Here is a 23,021-nt window from a genome sequence, read left to right as displayed (position 1 = left end):
ATGTGGGAGCTGTGATGAATATAGAGTAGCTGGCACTCCAGCCTCATACTGGACCATAGGGTGACCTTGGAAATGAGCCTCTCATAGCTAGGTAATGAGACAGAAGGAGCCCAAGTCCTGGTATTGATAAACCCTTCATTCTGGCGCTTGACTCCCTACCTCCAGTTTGTTCACAGGACAGAGCAATGTATTTCTGTCTTAAACTGTTAGTTTAGGTATTTCTGTTGCTTATGCCAAACCTAATGCTAACATAGAAGTGTACAAAATCAGTAAAGAACAACAACAAAAAATAAAAACAGACAGATGTTAAATGATCCGTAGCGAAATATCTGAATGCTGTCAAGTGAAATTAGTTGGAAAAGCGTTCCTGGAGAAAGCAAGTTTTAGACAGTGCACTTTCATGGAAGCCAAGAGGTCTGAGGTCGCTGGCAAGTGCAGATGTTCAGAAACAATGAGAAGTATTTGTTGGGAGCCTTATAAGAATAGATAGTAGAGCATTCACCTCAAGTTCAACGTTTCCAAAACTGACTCAACTCCTTTTTGCCCACCCCTGCCCTGCTCAATCCCTGTTGGTCCAAATATGTCCACTAAAGGAGGAAAAAGGCCATTGGCTGTTGTTTCAGTAACCCGCCCTGCCCCTGTTGCAGTGGTTCTCATGGTGTGGTCCCAGCTCCAGCAGCTTCCGCATCACTAGAGAATTTGTTAAAAGGCAGATTCTCAAGCCCTTTCTCAGACCCACTGGATCACAGTCTCTGAAAGTACCCCTCTCTGTAATTTAATAAACCCAAGGTGATTGTGGTGCGTATTCAAGTTTGAGAACCACAGTCCCAGTGATTCAATTCTCACAGCTGGAAGTAGAAATATTGGTGGGATTTGCACATTTTTGAGCCTTAATGTATACTACCAGATTAACCTCAAAAAAGTTGTGCCAGTTTCCAGTCCGATGGCATTCAATGAGTGTGTCAGTTTCCTATAGGCTGACCAACACTAGAATCTGCATATATGTATGTATATATGTTTGTAAGGCTGAATTTTTTGGGTTTTGGCACATTTTTATAATGGCCTAATCTTTTCCCCCCAGTTATTAGTAGTTTTTATTTATCATTTTGTCATTAGTAAATGAAGGTGCTCTTCACCCCAACATATATACCTAATTCACATTTTTTTCCAATCTAATATTTATTTTTTTGTTTTTAGCTTGAAGGAGAAATCTATTTTTTTCAAAGAATTAATATATTATCACAGAACCATTTATTAAATTTATTCTTTCACCAAGGATTTCAAATACCATGTATCTAAATTATTGGGGGCTGGATGTGGTGGGTCACGCCTGTAATCCCAGCACTTTGGGAGGCTGAGGCAGGCAGATCACTTGAGGCCAGGAGTTTGAGACCAGCCTGGCCAACACAGTGCAACTCCATCTCTACTAAAATAGAAAAAATGAGCTGGCCGTGGTGGCACATGCCTGTAGTCCCAGCTACTCGGGAGACTGAGGCACAAGAATTGTTGAACCCAGAGGCAGAGGTTAGGCGAGCCAAAATCACACTACTGCACTCCAGCCTGGGCAACAGAGTGAGACTCTGTCTCAATCAATCAGTAAAAATTAGTTCTTGGATATGTATGTCTATTTCTGAGCATTTAATTGTTTTTCATTTTCTTATCTATAAGGTCGTGGAGAATAAGGACTATGTGTGTTTGGTTCATTGCCCCCAGGAGATGACTCACTACCTGTTAGACAATGGGTTGCTGCATATGTTTAACAGATCATCTGTTTCTTCCTGTGTCATTGCTGCATTTTTTAATTACTGTAGCTTTACAATAAGTATATCATATATTGTTTTTATGTATTTTATGTTATTTCTAAATTTTCTTTGGCCAATATTCAAGATCAGCATCAAAAACATTTTGTTAAGTCCAAAAACAGGACTCACTAAGAGTTTGATTAAAATATTAAATGTATGGCCTATTGGAAAGACTCATTATCTTTGCAGCATTATTTTAATAAGAAACATGTTACTGCTCCATTTTATTCAGTATATTTATTGTTTATTTATTTTAGGTTTACTTTCTTAATAGTTGTAATAATTTTTCAAGTAATTCTCTTGAAGTTTCTAGGTTTTCAGTAACATTATCTATAAATAATAATTTTGTCTTCTTTCCAGCATTTATTGCATTAGCTATAATTGCCACTGTTAAGTAACAGTGAAAAGAATAAATGTGACTTTGATTTCTTCTTTTTTTTTTTACAGTGGAAAATAGGCCTTTAAAATGGAAAGCCTGGGAACAGGATTCTCTGCTTAGAGCTAAAATGACAGTGATTCATGATTAAAAAAAAAAAAAAAAAAAGAGGAGGAATAAAGGGAGTGGCTTTGAGGATTGTTTAACAGCCTGAATAGCACCTATCTTTATCATATGAGTGACTTCATTTTAGGTCAGATCTGTACACGGATTATTATAAGACTAAATTAAACTCTAGAACCAGGAGTAACGTCATAAATGGTGGGCACTACCTTTCTCAAGCATCAAATCACAAGTAGTTCTCTGTACAATCAAATTGCATGGTTATAGAGTTTAGAATTTTTATTTTTGTGTAGATTTCTGCCTTATAGAATTAGTGCCTTCCTATTTATCTTTGAATTCAAAGTATGAGGTATTCCTGGATTTCAGAAATTATTGATCCTTTTAGTAAGAGGGAACAGTGACACCTAGATTGAGAATAAAGACAGAACAAAGAACCACAGAACTGCTTCACATGCTAAATAATTGCAGGGTTTAGCATTAATGGAATTTGTTTTAATATCTCAGCCTGATTATAACTCAAGCAGTGTACAAAGATCTTGTTACACAACTTGGGAAACTGTGTTTATAATGATTCAGAATTTAGAATGGATTAATAGTCACAACTGTATTACCAAAAACTGTATCAGTAAATCTTTCTATTCCTAATTGCTGTGCAGATTCGCCCTATTCTTTATACGTCATTTTTATATTTAGTGGCACAGCTCATTTGGTCGATTGAGTTGTGAATAGCTAGTAATTACTTGAGAAAAAAAGAAAACTGTGCACAGCCCTCTAAAGTTGAAAAGAGTATAATAGGCTATTTGGCATTGCAACTTTATTTTCAGTATGATCTACTTTACTTGTGTATTCTAGGCAAATTGCATAAAGCAATTATTTTACACAGGCACATTTTTATTGGTCATTGTATATCATAATTGTGCTGGCACAGTTCATCCCTTTGCCATAGTTGTACTGTTGCTGTCTTGGTTTCAGTTTATTGGCTTCTTAGGTTCCCTGTCTGCTGGCTTTTTGTGGTTACTTGCTTATAAATGGGTTTGTATATGTCAAAACTAGTAAATGGTTACATCTATGATTAAGGAGGAACAGTATACTGAGCACAAAATATTGACCAATTGTGTATGATTTGAATGATATGCCTGGGAGATAGTGTCTTCTAGTGAGATAAATTGATTAAAATGGTTAGTTTATTTGCTGAATTACCAAATATCTACTATTATCTGACTTTTGTTTTTGATCATAAATCTGTTTTTTAAAAAATTTTCAAAACTCCGTTCTTCTAATCAGATCCAGTGTAAAGATGTGAAGAGTTAAAGATCTCAGCATAACATGAGATCTTCAGCACTACTATCAACCAAAGAGAGCAAAGGGGGAAATTAATGTTATTGAGAAAAGACAGAGGAGACACAGAGGTCAGCAAGGATGCAAGAAACCAAAGATGAAGATGTCAAATAATTAGATTTTAAGATGTGAACTGAATAGCAAGAACTACCTCTTAGCACTTCTATATTGGTGACTTTGGTGGTAGACACCCAGACGTGCTATTGAGTGAACAGTGGTGACTGTCTACCAGCCACCTACACTAGCAGACTCCGGTGCCTCATCTCCCTCACCCCTCACATCCTGTAAGTTGCACTTGACTCTAAATCTGAACCATGTCATTAATCCCTCCTCCTTTCCCTTTCCACTGCCACTGCTCTGCTTCAAAGATGATAATGCAAACATGATCACCTTTGCTTCCTAATGATCTTCTGTCTTCTCATTAAAAGTGTAGACACCACACAACCATTAGGATTATTGGTCTAAAACACAGAAGTGATAATGCCATACGCTTGTTTAAAAACTACAAGTCTTCTTACTGTATAGTTAGAAGTCCAAACTTTTTAGCATGCCATTCAAAACTTGTTAAAATCGGATCTCACCCAACTTTTCTCTAACCTACTATACCACTGTAGCCTTCCACATGCTAACCAAACCGTATTACTCGGAGTTCCCTAAAACCTGCTGTAAGTTAGAGCTCATGCCGTCATGTTTTTATATTATTTTTATTTTGTTTTTTTTGAGGCATGGTCTGTTTCACCCAGGTGGTAGTGCAGTGGCACAATCATGGCTCACTGCAGCCTCTAACTCCTGGTCACAAGTGATCCTGCTGCCTCAGCCTCCCAAGTGGCTGGCACTATAGGCATGTGTCACTATGCCTGGCTAATTTTTTTTCACAGAAACAGAGCCTCACTATTTTGTTCAGGCTGGTCTGGAACTTCTGGGCTCAAGCCATCCTCTTGCCTCAGCCTCCCAAGGTGTTGGGATTTACAGGCATGAGTCACCATCCCTGGCTTTCCATGTTCTTATTTAAAATATTTCTTTCTCCTTCTCCTGGAATCAAGTCCTATAAGGTCCAACCAGATTATGCCTTCTCTTTTAGGAGTTTTCCTCATTCTATTTCCTTTAACCTCCAGCAGAATGGACCTTCTGTTTCCATTATGCCTTCTGCATATCTCCTGTTAAACTCCATTTCACCTTGTATTGTAGATTCCGCAATACATTGATTCCTTGTGGATGCTGGTTTGTCCTAATATCCATCGTTTATGTAGCAGAATGCCTGTCACATAAAAGTACTATGCACATCATCTCATTTAATCTTCATAGCCACCAATGAGGTTGGCCTATTTATATATCATCTCCGCTTTAAAAATAAGTAAACTGAGCTGAAAAGGCCTCACAGCTGGTACAAGGCAAAACTTGAACCCTAACCTAGATTCATGTAACTCCTTAAGTCCACACTCTTAACCACTTTGCTCTATTTCTCTCTCCACACCTGTGCATCCTTAGTACCCGCTTTTCAGTGGATACTCTGTAAGTGCCTATTCACTGAATGAATAACTCCAGTTCACGCAGTAATTCAGGACATGCTGGCAGTATGGTTTCCATTGAAAGGGAGAGTGCACCATCCATAAAAATCTTTAAGTCTTCAAACCACATACACAAAACAATTCAATATGTTGTTGATTGGGTCTCAGAAATATTCAACATGGGAAAAGGCTTTAGTGTATAAATATGGCTAGCGTTTGTAACACAGAGCACAGCATAGTATTGCACAACCATAAGACAGTTTGATTTCTAGGAGACTGCTGCCCCCTTACTTCTGTCTTGATTATGAATGTTCTCAGAAAGCAGATAATCTAATTGAACTTCACTGCCATAGCACATTACAGAGCCAGCTATACTACATGTAAACTCTGAGATGGACTACAGTAAATAGAGGAATAGTTAGGATGAGCAAGGTCTGTTGCAAAAAACAAGGGTTTTTTCGGGGTTTTTTTTTTTTTTTTGTAAACTATTAAGCTGAAAAGTGCTTTAAATGCCATGTGTTATTAAATGTGTGTATAAATGAGTACAGAACCACTTGTCTTTTCCTGGGTTATCTTAAGTGTTAGGTTGCAAATCAGAGCATAATATTTAATGCTTAAAGATCTTGCGAGTGAATTTTAGTAATAAATAGTGATTTTAGTTAATCTTTTTTTGTCATCCGATTTTCTTTATTGACTTAGTAAAATGTAGTATAGATTTAATTGTAACTTTTCTTCTCTGTTATTTCTTTAGTGTTGTTAATAACAGTACTGGTAGTGGAAGGGATTGCTGTGGCCCAAAAAACCCAAGGTAAAGTACTGACATTGGTGACTTAACTGCATGTTTAAGACAATGGACTGGCTTATTTGAAAGGATTGCAACTTTGAGTACTATTTCCATAATCCCTCTGGGGTGTTCCAGTGACCTAAGGCTTTCTGTCAGCCCAACAGCCTCAATTTAACTGGGTTCAGCTGCAGTTAACTAGAGTAAATTGTCAGCATAAAGTCCTGCCCTGATAAATTTAAAAAATTGACATCACTAGTAGCTGCTAGCATACTGTGGATTTTATCCAAAAATTAAATGAGATTTATATTTTATCACTAAGCAAAGATAAAAGTCCCTTTTTCTAATTTAAACAAATGAAACACTTCAATTAATGTTTTATTCAAAGCTTGGTCCTGTTCTTTTGTCTTGATTTATGACAGATGATTAGCTAGTGTGATTTTTTGGAACCAGATTTTTATGTCTAAATTTAGTACATTTTCAGTGTAACCTTGTTTGTTTTTTATTTTCATCTAAGTAATACATATGATAAAAATCAAAGCATTCCTAAAAGTTAATTAGGAAAAATCAGTTCCCCATCTTGCCCTATTTAACTTCCTGCTCCATGGAAATAATCACTCCTGGCTGATTCTTTTTGTATTTCTCTTCCTTTCTCTGCATAACATGCTGTATTGCTACTTCTTGGTTATTTCAGTTTTAGACATTAGATACTGATTTTTCACTGTGGAAGGTGAGAATTTAGCTCTTTCACACACCTGTTGTCCACCCTATCCGTATATGAGTGTTGTCGTACCTTTCATTTGTACCACCCTTCTCAGTACAGTTCTGTCATAATTCTGGTTAACTCAGTCAGTATTCAGGATATACATTAAGTTACTCATTTAGTTGACTTTTGTCTTTCTATTTTAATTTTTTAAATTCCCTTTCCTCAATTTTCTCTCTTCTGTCTTTTCAGGAATTCCTATTATTTTACTTGGTATGGCCCTCTTGGTTTTTGTTTCTAGCTCTTCTATTTTCCGTCTCTCTTTGCTCCACATTCTCTGAGACTTCTTCAACTTTACCTCTAAACCAGGAATTAGAACACTTCCTCTGTAAAGGGTCAGATCATAAGTATTTAAGGTGCTGTAAGCCCTACAGTCTCTGGAGCAACTCCTCTAACTCCTTGACTCTTCTGTCCAGGAACAAAAGCATACAAATGATGGGCATGGGTATATTCCAGTAATGCTTTATTTACAGCAGGCTGTAGGTCATGTCTGACTCAGGGTCATAGTTTGCTGAACTCTTCTGTAAATGTTCTGCTAATTTTTTCATTACTTCTATTTTTAGGAGCTTTTTTTGGTTCTGTTTTCTGAGTATAATTTCTGTTTGTAGACTATCTTTGTTCTTGTCTTATGGATTTACTTGCTTTTCTTTCTCAGGATATTAAATGATTGTTTTGTGGTAGTGGTGGTTTTTAAATATTTTTCTTACTTAGTCTTTATCTCCTCAGAATTGCTTTTCTCCTGTTTTTTTTTTTTTATATTAGAGGCTTTCCTCCAATGTCTGGTGATCCTTGAAGGCTCATATTTTAAGAGGGGTACTAAAAACTGATTGTTAGCTGTCTGCAGGTGTGGGCAAAGATTGGTCACTGGCACTCACTGTTGACACACCTGACATTGGGGAGCTCCTTCCTATGTCTGCATCAGGTCTTTCTTAGGGCTGTTTAGATTCCCAGAAAAGAATCTTCTCTTTTCCTGCTTGAAGGTTCAATATCTGACCAGGAGGCCTTTGTGGGGGTTCAGCAGGAAACGAAGGCTGGGACATGTGCTAACATTCACTCATCTCCCTGTTTTTCTTCTCAGCTGTGCCTGTGTCCCCCAGTCCCTGTTGTTTTACCCTCTCCAAAGAAATCACCTCTAGTGTTCTGATGTGGTTGAAGAGCAGCAGCTAAGCTAGATTTGTGGAGTAGGAGAGGGTACTGAAAACCCAACTCATTCTAAACAGACTTTTAACTAGCGTACACACCACCCCCCACCCCACTTTCTGGTACCTCCAATTGTTACTGCTATATCTACCCCACTGTACGTAAGGGTTTATACCCTTTTAAAAATCCTTTTACTGTTGTTTAAGTAGAGTTTCAGGAGGGAGCAGAGCTAAATGCATGTGTTTAGTCTACAATCTTCAACTAAAATCCCTCTGTAACCTTGGAATCTTCTTTCACTCTTGGATAAAACTGAGTATGAGGGTCCCATATCAGAGATCAAATCTTGGGATGCCTTTATTTTTATTTTTTGGTTAGAACTGAATTGTATTGCATCTTACTGACTTAGCAGATTCCCCTCTATGGTTTTGCCCTTTGTTATGTGCATATAAGCCCTTTATTTCCCTTTTCTCTTACATGGCAAACTTGTCCTCTCCCAGCAAGTTTTCCCTCCCTCTCTTTCACTTCCGTACTCAATTTGTTATACTAAATTTGACAGTGGTTCTTATAAAATTTTCTATATGTAGCATAGAGTGAGGAATTGTTTGGGAAGTGGTAGGGGAAAGAGAAGAATGATTATCTTCTCCTGTAATGAGTGTTCTAAATGCCATTTTTCCCCAAGATGGACAAAATATTGGAATCAAGCATATTCCTGCAACCCAGTGTGGCATCTGGGTTCGAACCAGCAATGGAGGTCATTTTGCTTCACCAAATTATCCTGACTCATATCCACCAAACAAGGAGTGTATCTACATTTTGGAAGGTATTGGACTAATTTCTTTTATTGGATGAATTTTTACTTTCTTATAAAACTAAACGTGTTGGTAAAATGACCTATGTAAACCAGTTTGAACAAAATTTAAACATGTATTTGAATTAAACTGTAGTAATGATAAGTATTTCTGCATATTGAATGCATTACAAGATACTAGCAGAAATGTTATGGAAAGTTTGAATCTCCCAAAATATAATTCAACTAGGTACATTAGTATATATGAAAAACTTCTCTGATAAGAAACTTAAACTTACTGGCATCCCTTGTAAGGCTTAATTCAAATTTATGTCCACATAAGTGAGTTCCTTTCATTTCTTCTGTTTATTTTTCTATGTATTGTGGTACATTGTATCTTGAACTAAGTAAGCAGTAGCATCACTCAAGAATATTTAACTTAGTAGATACCATAGCCAAAAGAAAAGATTACTATAGTTCTACAGAGTAGTATTGTTTTTAAGCTACAACATTTATCATGACTTTTATAGCAGTTGTCACTAAGACCTTTGTCTATGAAGCAGTTAGCAGAACAGTTGTTTTGCTTTCCTCATTTGTGTCAATACATTTATATTCCTTCTTGTTTGTGTTGCCCTGATTTGCTTACTCTTATTTTCTAGCTGCTCCACGTCAAAGAATAGAGTTGACCTTTGATGAACATTATTATATAGAGCCATCATTTGAGTGTCGGTTTGATCACTTGGAAGTTCGAGATGGGCCATTTGGTTTCTCTCCTCTTATAGATCGTTACTGTGGTGTGAAAAGCCCTCCATTAATTAGATCAACAGGGAGATTCATGTGGATTAAGTTTAGTTCTGATGAAGAGCTTGAAGGACTGGGATTTCGAGCAAAATACTCATTTATTCCAGGTAAAGAGCAAGTTATCTTTTAAGTGGTTGGGCATCTCTAACTCTGATTTTAGAATCTTAAGGTTAAAAAAGAGATTAGTTTGGTCAAGTTAATCAAATCAAGACTTTAAACAAATTAGCAAAGTCAAAGGGAAATTATTCCATGAACAAATAAGAACTTAATAGAAATTGGACATAGAAACGCATCACTTGGATTGGAAGCGTATCAGAGATGGTGCCACATTTTCTTAGATTTTTTTTTTTTTGTCTTATAGCATATACTCAGGCCAACAACATTAAAAACAATACTTTTTTTAAATGATTCAACAAATTGTCTTGTTTTCAGAATTCCCACAAAAATTATTTTATATGATTTTTCTCATTTAGCTGATTGAATTAACCACCCAACTGAATAAATACTTTAGAATATATGAGCAATAGAAAGAATACTGCTCTGCACTTAGATATCAAAGATCTGGGTTTGAATTCTTTCTCTGCCTCCTAATAGCTATAGGACTGTTAAGCACAGAATTATGCCTGAGATTTGCCATTAGTAAAATGGGAATGCCTGCTGTATTACTTTTCTGATGCTGCCATAACTAATTACCTCAAATTTGGCCACTTAAATCAGCAGAAATTGATTTTCTTTCAGTTGGGGAGACCAGAAGTCCAAAATTGAGCAGGGCCTCATTTCCTCTAGGAACCTGGAGGAGAACCTGGTCTTTGCTCCTAGTTTCCCTCTTCACAGCTCTTTCTACTCTTTTCAAGATCCTTAACCTAATGGCATCTTTTGCCTTGAAATGTACTATTTATTCTTTAAAATCTGTATATATTATATATGTATCTATATGCATGCTACTATTCACAGATTATAGGGATTCCACTATGGGTATATTGGGGGTCTACTATATTATCAGCCTGCCCCACTGTATTACCTGCCCCATACACAGTAGATGAGAGCACTCTGAGAATTATAAAGTCCCGTCCAGTATGACATGTATATACCCCTAATGCAGAAACAGAGATGTGCAAGTTATTGTTGCCGTCCTCACCAAGCTTACACACTAACAAGATGAAAAAATAACAGTAAAACAGCTATATGATCTTTTTGCTTTCATTTATTTTCCATGCAAGAAATTTAATTGGAAAAAACTAAAACATTGAAATGAAAATATTCATAATCCTTCCACCATGTATATAAAATCAGTGTTTTTGGTTGTTATTTGGTGTATATCCCTTCCAATATTTTTTTATATCTGTTTCTTTTGTTTGTTATACAAAATTGGGATTATGGTACACATATAACTTTATTATCTGCTTTTTGCCTGAAACACATAAACAACATTTTGTTCCCTGTCAGTACACATATGGGAAATGTTAAGCTTTGCTTCAGTATTTATCTGCTCTTCTTTTTTTCACTTTTGTTCTGTAATCTCCATAGCCAACCAAGTATTTATCTGCTCAATGCCAAAAGGATATTTACAAAAAGTAAAATTTGTTAATAGGCTTTACTTTTTAGAACAGTTTTAGGTTCACAACAAAATTATACAAGAAGTAGAGCATTACATAATGGTAAAGAGATCAATGCAACAAGAAGAGGTAACTCTCCTAAATATATGCACCCAATACAGGAGCACCCAGGTATATAAAGCAAGTTCTTAATGACCTACGAAGAGACTTAGACTCTCGCACAATAATAGTGGGATACTTTAACACTCCACTGTCAATATTAGATCAATGAGACAGAAAATTAACAAGGATATCCAGGACTTGAACTCACATCTGGACCAAGCGAACCTAATAGACATCTACAGAACTCTCCACCTCAAATCCACAGAATATACATTCTTCTCAGCACTACATAGCACTTATTCTAAAATTGACCACATAATTGGAAGTAAATCACTCCTCAGCAAATGCAAAAGAACAGAAAACAATCAGTCTCTCAGACCACAGTGCAATCAAATTAGAACTCAGGATTAAGAAACTCACTCAAAACCACACAACTACATAGAAACTGAACAACCTGCTCCTGAATGACAACTGGATAAATGATGAAATGAAGGCAGAAATAAAGATGTTCTTCGAAACCAATCACAACGAAGACACAATGTACCAGAATCTCTGGGACACATTTGAAGCAGTGTCTAGAGGGAAATTTATAGCACTAAATGCCCACATGAGCAGTGAGGAAAGATCTAAAATTTACACCCTATCACAACTAAAAGAACTAGAGGAGCAAGATCAAACAAATTGAAAAGCTAGCAGAAGACAACTAAGATCAGAGCTATACTGAAGGAGACAGAGACACAAAAAAAAAAACCCTTCAAAAAAAATCAATGAATCCAGGAGCTGTTTTTTTTTTTAAAAAAAGATCAGCAAAATAGATAGACCGCTAGCCAGACTAATAAAAAAGAAAAGAGGGAAGAATCAAATAGATGCAATAAAAAATGATAAAGGGGATATCATCACCAATTCCACAGAAATACAAACTAGCATCAGAGATTACTACAAACATCCCTATGCACATAAACCAGTAAATCTAGAAGAAATGGATAACTTCCTGGAAACTTACACCCTCCCAAGACTAAATCAGGAAGCAGTTGAATCCCTGAATAGACGAATAACAAAGTCTGAAGTTGAGGCAGCAATTAAAACCCTACCAACCAAAAAAAGTCCAGAACCAGATGGGTTCACAGCCAAATTCTACCAGACATATAAAGAGGAGCTAGTACCATTCCTCTGAAACTATTCCAAACAATACAAAAAGAGGGAATCCTCCCTAACTCATTTTATGAGACCAATGTCATCCTGATACCAAAACCTGGCAGAGACACAACTAAAAAAATTTCAGGCCAGTATCCATGATGAACATTGATGCAAAAATCTTCAATAAAATACTGGCAAACCAAATCCAACAGCACATCAAAAAGCTTATCCTTCACGATTGAGTCAGCTTCATCCCAGGGATGCAAGGCTAGTTCAACATACACAAATCAATAAATGTAATCCATCACATAAACAGAGCCAAAGACAAAACCACATGATTATCTCAATAGATGCAGAGAAGGCCTTTGACAAAATTCAACAGCCCTTTATGCTAAAGACTCTCAATAAACTAGGTATGGATGAAATGTATCTTAAAAGAATAAAGCTATTGATGAAAAACGCATAGCCAATATCATACTGAATGGGCAAAAACTGGAAGCATTCCCTTTGAAAATTGGCACTAGACAAGGTGCCCTCTCTCACCACTCCTATCCAACATAGTATTGGAAGTTCTGGCCAGAGCAATCAGCAAGAAAAGGAAATATAGGGTATTTAGTTAGAAAAAGAGGAAATCAAATTGTCTCTATTTGCAAATAACATGATTATATATTTAGGAGACCCCACTGTCTCAGCCCAAAATCTCCTTATGATAAGCAACTTCAGCAAAGTCTCAGGATACAAAATCAATGTGAAAAAATCACAAGCATTCCTATACACCAATAAAAGACTTAAATAGCTGGGACTAGAGGCATTAGCCACCATGCCCAGCTCTCTTTAACCATTTTTAAGTTGTGTAATTTAGTGGCATTAAGTACATTCACAGTGTTAAGCAACCATCACCAGCATCTATTTAAGCCAAAATTTAGAAGACAAATTGTAATATGATTTAGCAGAAAGGAACTTCTTTCTTTTTTAAGGCCAAATAATATTCTCTTATTGTATACGTGATGTTCTGTTTATCTGTTCAGCTTTGACAGTTGATGTGAGTTTGCAAGTAGCATAAATAAATAATTCACTATGGAATCAAAAGTATAAACGTGATTAAATAACTGTCGATCCTGTAAGTGAGCTTATAAATGACCAGTGATGTAGTTTACATCCATGAAAGCTTCTCTTACTTTGCTGTCAAATGGAGCATTAGATATAACTTAAGACATCAAGGCTTAAAGTAACTATCTCAGTACCAATAACTTTATTCTTTTTTCTGTTACAGATCCAGACTTTACTTACCTAGGAGGTATTTTAAATCCCATTCCAGGTTTAGTATATTACCACTTGTTCCTCTTGGTATTTTTGATCAGTCATATGTTCCTTTGAACACCTTTCATGTATTCCTTCTAGATTGTCAGTTCGAGCTCTCGGGAGCTGATGGAATAGTGCGCTCTAGTCAGGTAGAACAAGAAGAGAAAACGAAACCTGGCCAAGCTGTTGATTGCATCTGGACCATTAAAGCCACTCCAAAAGCTAAGGTATTATTATGTATTAATTCACTTCAGAGAAGAACATGATAAGGCATGATTTGCAAAATGTGTTATTTTGGTTTGTGAAAATATTTATTGACTACATAAACTGATATTGCAACTTTTTAGAAATATATTTTATTTTACTTACTTTATCGGCACCTACTAAGATCCCAGCATTGTTATAGTTAAATAAACTGGAATTTCTGAAATTTTTTAGGAATATTACACATATATTAAGAGTCCCAATTTTTAAAAATTAAGATTCTTCACCGGGTGCAGTGGCTCACGCCTGTAATTCCAGCATTTTGGGAGGCCGAGGCGGGTGGATCACGAGGTCAGGAATTCAAGACAAGCCTGGCCAAGATGGTGAAACCCATCTCTACTAAAACTACAAAAATTAGCTGGGCATGGTGGCAGGTGCCTGTAATCCCAGCTTCTCAGGAGGCTGAAGCAGGAGAATCTCTTGAACCTGGGTGGCAGAGGTTGCAGTGAGCCATGATCATGCCACGGCGCTCCAGCCTGGGTGACAGAGTGAGACTCCATCTCAAAAAGAAAAAAAAAATTAAGACCAGTCAGCTCCTAATTGGTGAGTGTGCATATTGATCAATATGATTATAGACTCATTAACATCTTTATGAGGAGGAAAATAGGCTACAAGAGGTGAAAGTGTGTTCTCAAAGGTTACAGAGTCGGTCGTAGAGATCTAAAAATAAAAACCCAAATGTGTCAAGTCTTCATTCTGTTTTTACCCTGCTGTCCTCTGCTACTCATGGGGCGCTTTTATTGGAAAGAACTGCAGGGAAGGATGTTTTAAAATAACTCTGACAGATTGAGATTGGATACTGACTACTTTTGCATTTAATTTATACTTCTAGGAATATCAACAGAGTTAAAATTATATTTAATGCGTATTATGTAAAAAGTGGGAAAAAAGGAGAGAGTGAAGGTAGGAAAACATATAACTCTCAAGAATTGTGAAAATCAGATTTAAAGATTGGATAATATGATAGATAAGGTAACCTGAAACCCCATCTACTAGAAGACACCTGGAAACTTTGGATAAAATGTGACAAATAATTCTTTAAAAGCATATGTGTAAGCTCCAGGAAGGAGAAAAAGCAGGTAATGCTTGTGGACGGGAAATGGAGAGAACTACAAATTAATAAACCAAAATTGATGTTACAAATGCTCCTGGCTGATTTTCATAGCATGTTACAGCACAGGGGTAGACAGCTGGGAGCTTGCTTTTAATTCCCACACTGAGAAAAGAAGTCTCACATGGGCTTTGTGAGACTCACATGAAGCTGGAGCCCTCAAAGGGAGGTGATTCACATAAAAGCGTAGATTAGAAAAAGTGTTCCACTGGCATATGCTGATGACAAAGAAACTTGTTTTTCTGGGTTTGGTCTCAGGGTGGAGTTGGGGGTGAGGCTGGGGTCCCCCCTAGCTTTGTACTTAGAACCTGCCTTTATTAGGGTTTGAGAAATGAATTTACATTCCCTGCTCAACCCAGGAGTCACTAAGTCCAAAAACTAACAAATCATCCTGGGTGCATAAAACCTTTGAGTCACCTGGCAAAAATAAATCTAAAAATCACCAAGGAAGCTTCAGGGTTGGCATGGATAAAACATTGTTGCAGGTCAGCTCATGGCCCCCAAATTCTAAAACCCCTATGCTCACAGCCCACCGTGGGTATAAATTCACCGATATAACAGACAGGAAGGAGTGCCTTAGATCCCCAAGAACTTGAGTGTTTCACATATCCTACAAGAAGGAAATGAAAAAATGAGAAAGAAAAATGACCATATCCATTTTTAAAATAACCAAATAGGAGGTCTGTAAGTTAAAAGTATGGTTATTAAAAGATAGATCTGAGGAATTACCCAGAGCATAGTGCTGGGAGAGGTGATAGTTTATTAGGATTTTCCAGAACTGACACTCTGTAGTGCATAAACCTGATGCCCGGTGTTCATGCACACATGTGACATGTGCCTCCCTCCAGCCTTGTTACCATGTCAGTACATTGTCTATCTTACATGAAAAGGAAAAAAAAATTCAAGAACTGATGAAAAGAATGACACAGGGTGACTCCCAAGCAGGAAAAAAAAATTTTTAAGTGACACTGACATTGTACCCCACAGACAAGGAGAAAAGTTTTAAAAAACAGAAAATAGTCTACAAAGGGATGCTATTAAGATTGACACCAGAATTATCAATAGCAAAATGGAATCCCAAAGACAATAGAATACTGCCTTCATAGTGTTAAGGTGTTAATTGTCATTTAAGAATGAAGGCAGTGGTGGGGATGTGGGGATGACTAATGGGTACAAAACTATAATTAGATAGGATTAATAATATCTGGTATTTGATAGCACAGCACAGTGACTACAGTCAACAATTTATTGTACAGTTTAAAATAACTAAGTATAATTTGGGTATTTGTAACACACATGATAAATGCTCAAGATGATGGATACCCCATTTATACTGATGTAGTTATTATACACTGTATACCTATATTGTAATATCTCATGTACCCCATAAAGATACTATCATATACCCATAAAAATAAAAAGTAAAAGAATGAGGGCAAAATTAAGGTATTTCTCTGCAAAATAATAAATGAACCAAATGCTACAGTTAATATACAAATGTATCTAACAAGATACACCTGTAATTACAGGAAAATTTAAAAATACAAAACTAGAAAAGAAATAACAGACACATGTCAGAAAAGAGCTGATGTAACTATTAGAAATCAAGAATGTCACTATCTCACAAGATATAATTTAAAATAATTTAAAGATATTAATATAGCCTTAAAATGCACGAAACATAGATTGATGATTGCAAAGGAAAATTGACAAATCCACAACACAGTGAGTAATTTTTTTTTTGTACCTCTTAGTAATTAACAGGTCAAACATACAAAAAATTAACATGGTTCAAAAGATTTAAATAACACAGTATATGCCTAATGGACATGTTATCTTACTGCCAACATCCAGAGAATAGGCATACATAAAACATTTATCAAAACAGATACACGTGCTCAACTAACAAAGTCTGAACATATATGCAGAGCAGCCTGTGACAAAAATGCAATTAAACCAAGAATCAGCAACCAAAGATTATTTTAAAAGTCTGTATGTTTGGAAAGATATACTACTTAGTAATTTGTAAGTCACAGAAGAAATTAGGATGGAAATTTAAATACATTTAAAATGCATTAATGATGAAAATACTACATATAAAAAACTGAGGTACAGTTAAAACAGTACCTTGAGAAAAAAGATTGAAATGTAATAAGATTGAACTCAAGAAGTTAAAAGAAAAACAAATCCAAAGAAAGGGCAACAATCATTAGACAGAAATTAAAAAAAAAAAAAAAGATACAAAAAGAAGAAATCAATGAGGACTGACATTGGCTCTTTGTAAAAGATAACAATAGGCAGACTTCTGCCAAGATTGATCTAGAAAAAAAGACATAAATAGTATTAGAAACGGAGGAGTTATAAATCAACTACAGCGAAGATCTAAAACTGTTGTGAGACAAACCAACTAGAAAGTAGACCTACTAAACAAAATAGGAGAAAAACTGTGTTTATAAATAAATGATGATGGGAAAAAGGAAAAACAGGAGCCTATAGATTAAAAGAGATATAAAAGTCAAGTGAATTTATGGATTTAAACAAACTATAAATGGAGGAAACTGATGACGTTAAGAGACATTTAGAAGTTTGAACACTAGTATTTAATATTAAGTTATTTATTTTTGGGGATTGATAATAGGATAAAGGTTATTTTTTAAGTGGCTTTAGTGACACAGAAATATTTACAGATGCAATGATTTAAAGTCTGAGATTTGTCTCTAATATGTAAGGGGTAGAAGTGAGGAGAGACAGATAAAATAAGATTGGCTAGATTATAATTGTTGAAGTTGGAAGCTGGGTACACAGATATATTTTGTCTGTTTTTGCATACTTGAAATTTTAATAAGTGTTTTAGACTATTATAAGAGAATATTATAAACAATGATTTGTCAATAATTTGTAAAGGGTATAAATGGTAATGTTTGGAGAATATGGAGGGAATCTCTGTTTTTTTTCTCTTAGTCAGAACTCACAACAGGTTGGGAGACTAAAATTCTAAGGAAAACTTGTCTTTCTGGCCAGAAGAACTGGGTAGAAAAGACCATGTTGTCATCTAGAGAATATAAAGGAAGTCTTGTAGAGGAGAGAACTAATTCAGGCTTTCCTTCTGAGGTGCCTGTGTGTGAAACAGATCCAGGGAAACATGGCAGCAGTGTTGGGAACCATGTTACAGTATAAACCACCTCTAAATCTCTGAGTGAGTCATATGCTGGGCAAGCCTACCCAGCACAGCAAAGTCTTTGAACATTGGGACCACCACTCAAACAAAGTGAGACAGAACATGCAGTCTGAACACAACTTAGCTGATTGTCTGCGGAACCAAAACAAATAACAAAAAATTACTTCCTCCAGGGATTTTTAACAGAATCCATAGTCACATAGTATTCAAAATGTCCAGGATTCAGTGAAAAATTAGAAAAGAAACTAGGAAAATCTGGTTAATTTTAAAGGAAAGGCAATCAATAGATCCCAAAAACAGAACCCAGATATTAGAATTATCCAAAATTCTTTTTTAAATTTTTTAAAAATAGAAATGGGATCTCACAATGTTGCCTAGACTGATCTCAAACTCCTGAGCTGAAGTAATCCTCCTGCCTTGGCCTTCCAAAGTGCGAGGATTGCAAGTGTGAGCTACCACACCCAGCCAGAATTATCAAAAATTCTAAAGCAATGATAGAACCATGCTTCATGAGATAGCAGTAAACACTCCTGAATAGTGGGAAAATAGGACTCAGCAGAGAAATTAATTTTTTAAGTGGAAAATTTAGCACTAAAAGAAAAATCTGAATTTTTAACAAATACAATCACTCTACGGGCTCAATAGGAAAATGGAAAAAATAGAAAGTCACTGAACTTGAAGATGAAGCAGTAGAAATTACCCAATCTGAAGTACAGAGAGAAAAAAATTAGAAACAAAGTAATTGAGAACTCTCTATGGGACAGTTTCAAAGGGCCTAGCATTTGTGTTATTTAAGTCCTAGTGGGAGAAGAGATTGGCACAGAATAAATATTTGAAGAACAAATTGCTAAAAAGTCCCAAACTTGGTGAAGGACATACATCTACAGATTTAAGAAGCTCAGTGAACATCAAATGCGATTAACAAAAACAAAAAACAAGACCTGCACACCTCAAAATCAAATTACTTGAAACCAAAGATTGAGATCTTAAGATCCGCCAGAGAAAAATGATGCATCTTGTATGAGGGAACAGTGATTTGAATGACTGTTGTTTCTCTTTAGAAGTGATGAAAGCCAAAGTTAGTAGATCAAAATCTTCACATGCTGGGGTGCGCAGTACAGGGAACTGTGAACTCAGAATCTTATACCTTGCAAAACTTCTTTCAAGAATGAGAAGACAAAACTAAGAGAATTTATCACCTATGCACTTGCTATAAAAGAAATCTTAAAGGAAGTTATTTAGATAAATGATACTTTTATGAAAAAGAATCATGAAACTTCATGAATAAAGGGAAATGAATGGTAACTATCTGGGTAAATTTCAACCATTTTACCAGTATCAGGGATAAAAGAGAGAATGTCACTACAAAGCCTACCAATGTTAAAAAGAATAAGAAAATACTGGGAACAGCTCTGTGCCAGAAAATCAGATGACTTTGATGAAATGGGAAAATCTTTTAAAAGCTACACAGCTCTCCAAACATATCCCAGAAGAAATACGCAATCCAAATCATACTGTGCTTATTCAAAAAATGAATTAGTAAACACCTTCTAACAAAGAAAACACTAGGCCTAGATGGATTCACTAGCAAATTGTACCAAGCATCAGGGAAGATATAATGCCAATTCCTTAGTATCAAGGAAATCAAAGAGCAGGGAACATTTCTAAACTTACTTTGTAAGACAAGCATTAGCCTGATACCAGCAGACAAAGAGGTATTATAAGGAAACTATTGATCAGTATTAATCAAGAAAATGCAAAAATTTCAATAAAATGTTAGCAAATCTAATTCAGCAATATAAAAAATACTAATAGTAAAGCGTGGTTCATCTCAGGAATGCAAGTCTGGTTCAACATTTGAAAAATCAACATAATTTACCATATAGGCTAAAGAAAACTATGATTTTTTCCATTTGTTAAACTTCAATACCCATTCATGACAAAAATCTCAGAAAGATAGGAACAGAAAGGACTTCCATAACCTGGTGAAAGATAACTACAAAAACCTGCAGCTAAACCAGGCACAATGACATGTACCCCCATAGTTCCAGTTGCTAAGGAAGATTGAGAATTGCTTGAGCTCAGGAGTTCAAGGCCAGCCTGGACTTCATAGTAAGACCCTGACTGTTAGGGTAAAAAAAAAAAAGGCAAAAAACCCCACAGCTGACACCATACCTAATGGTGAAAACTCAGTAGCAAGCTGTTATACTAGAAGTTATACTAGAAGTTGTAGCCAGTGCAAAAAGGCATACAGATTGAAAAAGAATAAATAAAATTGTTTTTGAAGATATCACTGTCTATATAAAAACTTCCATAACATCTAAAAAGCTCCTGGAACAAATATATCAGGTTAGCAGGGTTGCAGGATGGAAGACCAGTATACAGAAATCAATTGCAGGTCAGCCACTATGGTTCATGCCTGTAATCTCAACACTTTTGGAGGCTGAGGCAGGTGGATTACCAGAGCTCAGGAGTTCAAGACCAACCTGAGGAACCTGACAAAACCTGGCCTCTACTAAAAAAAACTAATAATAATAAAAATAATTAGCTGGGCATGGTAGCTGTGCCTGTAGTCCCAGCTACCCAGGAGGCTGAGGCAGAGGATCACTTAAGCCAAGGAGGCAGAGGTTGGAATGAACCAAGATTGCACCACTGCACTCCAGCCTGGGCAACAAACTGAGACCCTGTCTCAAGAAAACTAAATAAGTAAATTGAAGTTTTACATACTAGCAATGAAAATTGGAGTTCAAAATTAAGAAAACCGTACTATTCAAAATATTACTCCATCAAAAAAAAAGTATAGTCTCTGTAAACTGAAAACTTACAAGACCACAATGTAAATATTCAGAGATGACCTAAATAAATAGATATACTGTATCAATGTATTGATAGGCTCAGTAGTGCTAAAATGTCAGTTCTTATGAAGATCTATACAGAGGAATACAATTTCAGTCAAAATCACAGCTATATTTTTGTAAAGATTGACAAACTGACTCTAGAACATACTGAAAAAGCAAAGGATTACAAGAGCCAAAATTACTCTGAAAAAAAACAAAGATGGAAGACTCATTACCTAATTTCAGGACTTACTGTGAAGCTTCAGTAACCAAGACTGGTACTGACAAAGGACAGACACACAGATCAGTGGAACAGGGTAGTCCAGAGGTTAGATTTATGCAAATATGGTTCACTGATTTTTGACAGACATTCGAAGGAAACTGAGAGACAAAGGATAGTCTTTAACAGATGATGCTGGAACAACTGGATCTCCATATTCAAAGAAAAAAAAATGAACCCTCACCTTCACTGAACACTGTATTCAAAAATTAATTCAAAATAAATCATGGATGGAAGGAGGATACAAGATGGCCGTTTAGGAACAGCTCAGGATTGCAGCTCCCAGTGAAAGCGCAGAGGATGAGTGGACGCCGCGTTTTTATTGCCCACAGACTAGGAAATTCCCGGGCGGAGGAGCTCCACGGTCACCAGCACGGCTGTTTCGGCCGGCGCGGCTGTGCCAGCCGGCGCCACTGCTTTGCCCCGCACGGCTGTTTTGTCGGTGCCCCGGAGCCGCGGTTCTCTGTACAAAATACACCAGTCTGGGCGCCCTTTTGGCTGGCGATTGGAGCCACGGGAAGTCACGCATTCGCCGGTTCAAAAAGGGGACTGAGCAGAGAACCAGGACAGCAGATTCCAGGGCAAAAAAAAAAAAAAAAAAGGCGCCAAAAACCTCAGTGCCGCTGTTTAAGCCAGCGCAGTGAGTGGCCGCAGGGGAAAACAAACAGACCCCGGCGCCTCTTCAACAGGTGACTGGAACACAAGCTTAAAAAAGGCTCTGAGGCAGGGAGCCAGGCGATCAGGCTCGTCTGGTCCCACCCCCACAAAAGAACAGCAACCAGAAACTCTGGATTGAGAGTTTCACAGCAAGCGCAGCTGAACCCGAGATGGTCCAGCTCTGTGGGGGAGGGGCGTCCGCCATTACCGAGGCAGCCCGCCACGACCGAGGTAGTCGGCCAATGCTGAGGTAGTCAGCCAGTGCCCAGGCAACCCGCCATTGCTGAGGCAACCCGCCATTGCTGAGGCAACCTGCTGTTGCCAAGGCAGCCCGCCGTTGCCAAGACAGCCCGCCGTTGCCAAGGCAACCCGCCGTTGCCGAGGCAACCCGCCATTGTTGAGGCAGCCCGCCGTTGCCAAGGCAACCCGCCACAGCAGAGAGACTCCGCCTCAACAGGGGCGGGCCGCCATTGCCAAAGCAGTTCTAACTACACCCATATAAACAGGACTGCAGGGAAGTTCACTCGGCAGCGGGGCGGAGCCCACAGCAGCTCAGCAAATCTGCTATAGGCCGACAGTGACTAGGCTGCCTCCTTGCTGGGCTGGGCAGGTCTGAAGGAAAAAAAAAAAAAGAAGGTGGCAGCATAACGGGAACTCATAAATAAAGCCCTAAATCCTTGGGACAGAGCACCTGGGAACAAAAAGCAGTTTATGAGTTCTGCTGCAGCAGACCTAAAAGTACCTGCCCAGCAGATCTGAATGAACAACAACAGAGCTCACAGCTCACCATTTGAGCTCCTATAAAGAAGAGACCGTCTCCTCAAGCAGCTCCCTGACCCCTATATATCCAAAGAGACACCCCATAAAAGAGAGATCAAATTGACACTAGGCGGGTATCCTTCTGGGACAAAGATAGCAGAAGAAGAAAACTGGTAACAACCCTTACTGTTCAGCAGCTGCTGCAGGTGAACCCCAGGCAAGCAGGGCCTGGAGTGAACCTCAGCAGACCTACAGCAGAGGGGCCAGACTGTCAGAAGGAAAACCAAGAAACAGAAATAACCTCATCATCAACAAACAGAACGTCAATCTGAAAGATTTGAGACCCAATCTGAAAGCCAGCAACTACAAAGTCGACAGGTAGATAAATCCTTTAAGATGGGAAGAAACCAGCGCAAAAA

General features: G+C 37.3%; 1 protein-coding gene and 1 non-coding gene across 5 annotated transcripts in view; both read left to right on the top strand.

The window, feature by feature from the left end:
* NETO2 (neuropilin and tolloid like 2) overlaps positions 1-23,021 on the top strand; it is a 62,456-nt gene that overhangs the window by 5,908 nt on the left and 33,527 nt on the right. For 2 of the 4 annotated variants that reach the window (XM_032255607.1, XM_032255605.1), the window contains exons 2-6: positions 5,899-5,955; positions 8,511-8,651; positions 9,278-9,526; positions 13,488-13,511; positions 13,616-13,743. In XM_032255607.1, coding sequence (XP_032111498.1) covers positions 5,899-5,955; positions 8,511-8,651; positions 9,278-9,526; positions 13,488-13,511; positions 13,616-13,743 — 599 coding nt within the window. Of the gene's footprint in view, positions 1-5,898; positions 5,956-8,510; positions 8,652-9,277; positions 9,527-13,487; positions 13,533-13,615; positions 13,744-23,021 lie in introns of all 4 variants that reach the window. The other 2 variants (XM_032255606.1, XM_032255604.1) reach the window with 1 other exon arrangement.
* Positions 15,673-15,774, top strand: LOC116534967. The gene has a single exon (XR_004261978.1). It is a non-coding gene; the product is annotated as a small nucleolar RNA U13 (small nucleolar RNA).

This window comes from Sapajus apella, unplaced genomic scaffold (genome assembly GCF_009761245.1).
Source record: "Sapajus apella isolate SASKATOON/1434 unplaced genomic scaffold, GSC_monkey_1.0 scaffold90, whole genome shotgun sequence".
NCBI lineage: Eukaryota > Metazoa > Chordata > Mammalia > Primates > Cebidae > Sapajus > Sapajus apella.
The sequence above is the reverse complement of the archived record's forward strand: the minus strand, read 5'-3'. Positions and strand labels throughout refer to the sequence as shown.